Raw genomic sequence first — 6,000 nt, 5'->3', positions numbered from 1 at the left:
TCATCAGTTTAAAAAAAAAATAGGATTTTAGAACTAATTAAGTACATAAATGCATCCACTATTGGATTATAGAGTACCATGCTTACAGTTACCTATGGATAATATCACTTTTGCTATTGTGGAATGTACCATAGATAAGTCATTGAACCCCAAAGAATGCAGCTCTTGCTGATCCTGCAGAGTTTTCAAATGGCTGAAGATCTATTCAATCAAAATGAATATTTCTGAAAGCATTTGATGAAACCTCTGAACATAAAGCCAGCTCAAATTAATGAACATGGAATTGGAAGTAACTATTTTGCATAGATAAAAAAATTCCTAAGAGTTGAGCTAACATTAAAAAGGCATAGTCCAAGATTTCCAAGTATGACACATTCTTCCGAGCAGTAACATCAGCTAATGGACATCACTTTTGAGTGCTTTAACAGACCTCTCAATGGAGAAATTAAACTGGCAAACAACAAAGAGAGTACGAACAAGTCCAAAGTTATTATTTTTATTTCATTAATCAAAATAAAAACAGTAACTTTTCCTCTGTAGATGTTCTGATCTGCTAAATACTCCCAACATTTTGTTATTATTTCAGATTTCTACATTCTGCAGTTTTGAGCAACATCGATAACTTCACTCGCCCCATCATTGAAAAGTAGCCATAACCAATGGACTCACTTTCAAGGATTCTTCATCTCATATTCTTGATATTTATTGCTTATTTATTATTATAATTTATTTCTTTTTGTATTTGCACATTTTGCCATCTTTTGCACACTGGTTGAACACTCAAGTTGATGTGGTCTTCCACGGATCCTATTATGGTTATTATTCTATGGATTTGAGTATGACCGCAAGAAAATGAACCACAGAGTTGTACATGGTGACGTATGCATTTTGATGATAAATTTACTTCGAACCTTCATGATTCACAGGGCTTCAACTTGGTTAATGTGTAAAGGTGCAGGATTAGCAACAGTGCACCGTGCAAGTTTGTGCCCACGATCATGGTAGTTGCCATAACTCTTTATTCACAAAGCTTTGTCTCCCCATTCTTTGTTTCAGCAAGCTAATGTGTGCATTTGTATTCTGAGGAAGACAATGAATATTTATTTCAATAAGAGAGAGATGGCAAGGGCAAAGTAGCCACCATTCTACATTCATTAATTTTGATTTGCTCTTGAATGGTTTCAGGTGGACGCTCCACTGATTCTAACCACATTTTGGACAACTCATTAGAAGAGAAAGCTCTGTAGTCCCTGCAGTACTCACAAACATTTTTTTTATTACCACATAGGTGTGGTATTCTTTGCATTGTTTAAAAAGCTAAATTTAATTTTGAAATTTAGAGGGAAAACAAAGCTGACAGAAAAACAGATCAGGTGCCAACCATTGCAGTGAACAGGCAACCTAATTAAGTTCTTTACCCAGGCTGATATGATTCAAGACAGGACACAAGCCTATTGCCATATTACTCATCCTTTGCATTGAAAAGCTTAATCCCCACAAAACTTCAGAAATTTAGGCATGGGGGATTTTAATCTATTATCGGGTGATGAATCACAAACAAGTTCAAAGAACAAATAAGTTATTTTTAATCTTTAAAGTTTTAGCAAATCATAAGGTTCGTGAATTTATAAAATAATATGTGGTTTTAGGCAAACTACTAGCTTTGGTTGGAACAACAACAAAATGATTAGAAAAACTGCAACTTTTAATAAAGCTAATTTACAATGTAAAATTTACAGTGCAAAGTTTACATTGTACTTTTAATTTTAACTGCACATTTAAGAGAAACCCCATTCAAATGGAACATTTCTGTTTGCAATATCACATCAACTCATCAATAACCACATTTGACTAAAAACTTGAAGTTTGGAGGAATAAACCCAAGATTTATGGATCACATACTTTTATTATTCCACATAGAGAAGTATCAGAATTAAGAACAGATCAAATCCACAGGTCTTTTTCAACTAATACCTGATTTGTCTTGTAAGGTTTGGTAGGTGATGTTAAGCAATACCAGGGTCACAGTTAAGACAACACCTTCCCTTTGCAGTCTTATTTCCAATTAAGGTAAGCCACAGAGAATGAAGGCATTGCACAACAGTAGTAGCCATGCAGGAGAAGGAAAATGAATGTAGTTGTGCTCAACTCGGATTTCACTGTGGGGCTTCATCTTCAATTACTTCTAGTCTACGGGGCCCATACAGTAGAACATAGGCTATGTGCCAGTCACCACCACCAGACAACTTTAGAATATCTTCGGGTGCCACTACGCTGACTTTATCGTCATCAAATTTAATCCACTCATCTGAAAACAAATCAATACAAATGAGAACTGGAAATCTTAACATTTAGGAACACATGATATAAATATTGTTGCAATATCGATTAACATGCCGTTCTTGCTGCCTGATGTCTAAATTTACTTTAAAGCATCTTTCAGCACAGAACACAGTTATAACAGGCAAAATGTGCAACAATTGCAACTTATACCTACAAAATTGAATATACATACAAATATAAAAACAATAAAACTAAGCAAAGGCTATCAAGGGCTACACTTAGTCTGAAATATTAGCAATATTGAATTTCTCCAATTGATACTAAAAAGGAATGCCTAATAACTAGTTAATACAAAAAGAGGGAGAATTACCTGATTTTCTTCTAACCCAAGCTACGTAGTGACCAGAAGAACTTGATCTGCCTTGATGTGTTAGTACTGCCATTAGTTCATAGTATCCACTATTATTTGAGCCCAAATCTGTTAGAACAAAACAAAATTACCATGTTCTTAAAACAATTTAAATTTCTATACTATTTTTTTCTTATGCAGGATCATATTATGCATGATTATATTACTGATCTTAACTACATTCAGTTTTTGGAAAAGATAACAAGCAGAGAACAGGCATTAACTTAGCACTTCTGTTCAATTCAAATCAGGTTTGAGAAATACCAGTAAAAAACTAACTCAACACTTGGTTGCAGATTTGAATGGAGATCAGAATTACAAAAGGTCCAGGTACAATTTCCAGAAAGCCATCTCACAGGCAAAGTGGCAATTCTGGACTAAACTTGAATCAAGGATGCTCGATAGTTGGGGCATGGCTCAAATACTATCACCTCTTAGAAAGCTAAATCAAGAAACATAGGTGATAACAGGGCTTAGCTTCCAAATGAGCTCAATGCCTTCTATCGTAGCTTTGACCATCAAATCATGGAGGAACCAACACAAACTCACATAGATGCACCATAAGACTATGTGCTTAGACCCCAGCTCAACTTGGTTTACACTTATGACTGTGTGGCTATGCAAAACTCCAATGTCATATTCAAGTTTGCTGATGACACCATCGTCGTATGCCAAATCAAAAGTGGGAAACCATCAGCACGTGGGCACATGGCCAAGTGGTTAAGGCATTGGACTAGCGACCTGAAGGTCGTGAGTTCAAGCCCCAGCCAAGGGAACGTGTTGTGTCCTTGAGCAAGGCACTTAATCACACATTGCTCTGCGACGACACTGGTGCCAAGCTGTATGGGTCCTGATGCCCTTCCCTTGGACAACATTGGTGGCGTGGAGAGGGGAGACTTGCAGCATGGGCAACTGCTGGTCTTCCATACAACCTTGCCCAGGCCTGCGCCCGAGAGAGTGAAGACTTTCCAGGCGCAGATCCATGGTCTCGCACGACTAACGGATGCCTTTAAAGAATCAGCATACAGGAGGGTGATTGAAAATCTGGCTGAGTGGTGCCATAACAACTTCTTATTCATGTCAGTAAGACCAAGGAGCTGATTATTAACTTCAGAAGTCCATGACCAGAGTTCATGAGCCAGTCCTCACTGCAGGAGCAGAGGTGGAGAGGGTCAGCAACTTTAAATTCCTCAGTGTTATTATTTTGGAGGACCTGTCCTTGGCCCAGCACGTTCAGTGCAATTGCGAAGAAAGCACGGCAGTGCCTCTGCTTCCTAAGGAGTTTGCAAAGATTCAGCTTGACATCTAAAACTTTTACAAACTTTTATCGATATATTGACTGGCTGCATCACAACCTGCTATGCAAACTCCAATGCCCTTGAACTGAAATTCCTACAAAAAGTAGCGGATACAGCCCTGTCCATAACAAGTAAAGCCCTCCTCACCATTGAGCATATCTACCGGAAGCGTTGCTACAGGAATGCAACATCCATCATTAGTGACCCCCACCACCCAAAACATGCTCTCTTCTCACTGAGGGAAGATTTAACAGAAATGTATAAAATATTGAGGTGCCCAGACAAAGCTGATTGTAGGAGGCTGTTCCTTTTTCCAGAGGAGTTGAGGACCAGCACGTTCCTCCAGAAAAAGGAACAGCCTCCTGCCATCTGCTTTGTCTGGACACTTCAATATTTTCCCTCAGCCATCTCTGAGGAAAACAGTTCTAGTATTTCTAATGCATCCTTTGGTATCAGTAGCAAACTTGAAAATATGACATTTGGTCCTCTTAACCAAAATGTATTTTGAAAATTTGGAGCACAAGTACTGATTTCTGCAATAACCCACTCGTCACACCCTGCCAACTCAACAATGAATTACCTATTCCACCTCTTTGCTGATAGTTCAATAATCAGTTCTCAGCCTGTGCCACGGTATCATCCCACAGTGCATTATTGCCATGAGTGAACAGGTTGCCCACCTGACCTGGCGAGGACCCGATGGTGCCCCATATCTAATGATGCAACAGCAAAATTCAAAATCATAGCATGGAATCTTACCATCATTAAGAGAATTAATGTTTAGAACATCAGTTTAAGAAAGTGGTGCTGAAGTGATGAAAAATTAGCCATGATTTTACTGAATGGTGGAACAGTCATATTTGAACAAACTTATGATTTCCCCCAATTGATCAAGTGCAGCACATACTACTCCACAATTTCGTAAATGTGAAAAATAATTTATACACCTACACAATTTGGGTAAGCAGAAAATAAATGAATAGAATACAAAATAGAATTCTTCAACTGCATAATGATCTCCCATTAACCTTTACACCCTAAACACCGCTCTACAATCTTAATTCTAACAATACAGTCAGAATTTCTCGTCTTTGGAACTTTCCAGTGAATCTTTACTGCACCTTCATTTGGAACTTTCCTCCTGAAGTGCAGTAAAGAGAATTGGACACAACAATCCAGTTACGATCTCACCAATGTTTTGTAAACACTCAATGTGAATTCAGTGAGACCACAAGATATAGATACAGAATTAGGCCATTTGGCTCATCAATTCTGCTCTGCCATTTCATCATGGCTGATCCATTTCCCTCTCGCCCTAATCTCCTGACTTTCATGCAATGACTAATCAATAATCTAACAATCTCTGCCTTAAATCTACCCAATGACTTGGGTTCCACAGCCATCTGTGGCAATCAATTCCACAGATTCACCATTCTCCAACTAAAGAAATCCCTCCTCATCGCCATTCTAAATGGACATGCTTTTATTCTGAGGCTGTGCCATCTGGTCCTGGGCTCTACCACCACAGGATATACTCCACATCCACTCTGTCAAGGCCTTTCGACATTCGATAGGTTTCAATGAGATTCCCTCCTCATTCTTATGAATTCTAGTACAGGCCCAAAGCCATCAATCAGTCCTCATATGGTAACCCCTTCATTCCCAGAATCATTCACTTGGTATTGGTATTATTGGCTAGCTTACCTTCGTATTCCATCTTTTTCTATCTTTATGACTTTTTGTTGCCTTTTGTAAGTTTTTAAAACCTTCCCAATCCTTTAACTTCCCACTAAGTTTTGCTCTACTATATGCCCTCTCTTTTGGATTTTATGTTGGCTTTAACTTCCTTTGTCAGCCACAGTTATGTCATCCTGCCATTAGAATACTTCTTCCCTGGCATACATGTGAAACACCCTGGTTTCCATGGCTGCGCAAGTCTGGGGAAGATAACCTACGGCCCTGCCAAACTCGTGAGATTGAGGTGCGCTTGATCCCAACCCATACCCCGGC

General features: G+C 38.7%; 1 protein-coding gene across 3 annotated transcripts in view; it reads right to left on the bottom strand.

Annotated features, from left to right (window-relative positions):
* Positions 1–522: 522 nt before the first annotated feature.
* Positions 523–6,000, bottom strand: part of usp14 (ubiquitin specific peptidase 14 (tRNA-guanine transglycosylase)) — a 68,465-nt gene continuing 62,987 nt past the window's right edge. For 2 of the 3 annotated variants that reach the window (XM_063062761.1, XM_063062779.1), the window contains exons 15-16: positions 2,654–2,761; positions 523–2,308 (exon numbers count right to left, since the gene is read on the bottom strand). In XM_063062761.1, the coding sequence (XP_062918831.1) occupies positions 2,157–2,308; positions 2,654–2,761 (260 nt within the window). In that variant the 3' untranslated portion in view covers positions 523–2,156. The remainder of the gene's footprint in view (positions 2,309–2,653; positions 2,762–6,000) is intronic. The other variant, XM_063062769.1, reaches the window with a different exon arrangement.

This window comes from Mobula hypostoma, chromosome 1 (genome assembly GCF_963921235.1).
Source record: "Mobula hypostoma chromosome 1, sMobHyp1.1, whole genome shotgun sequence".
Lineage (NCBI taxonomy): Eukaryota > Metazoa > Chordata > Chondrichthyes > Myliobatiformes > Myliobatidae > Mobula > Mobula hypostoma.
This window is presented reverse-complemented; position numbering and strand designations above follow the sequence as displayed.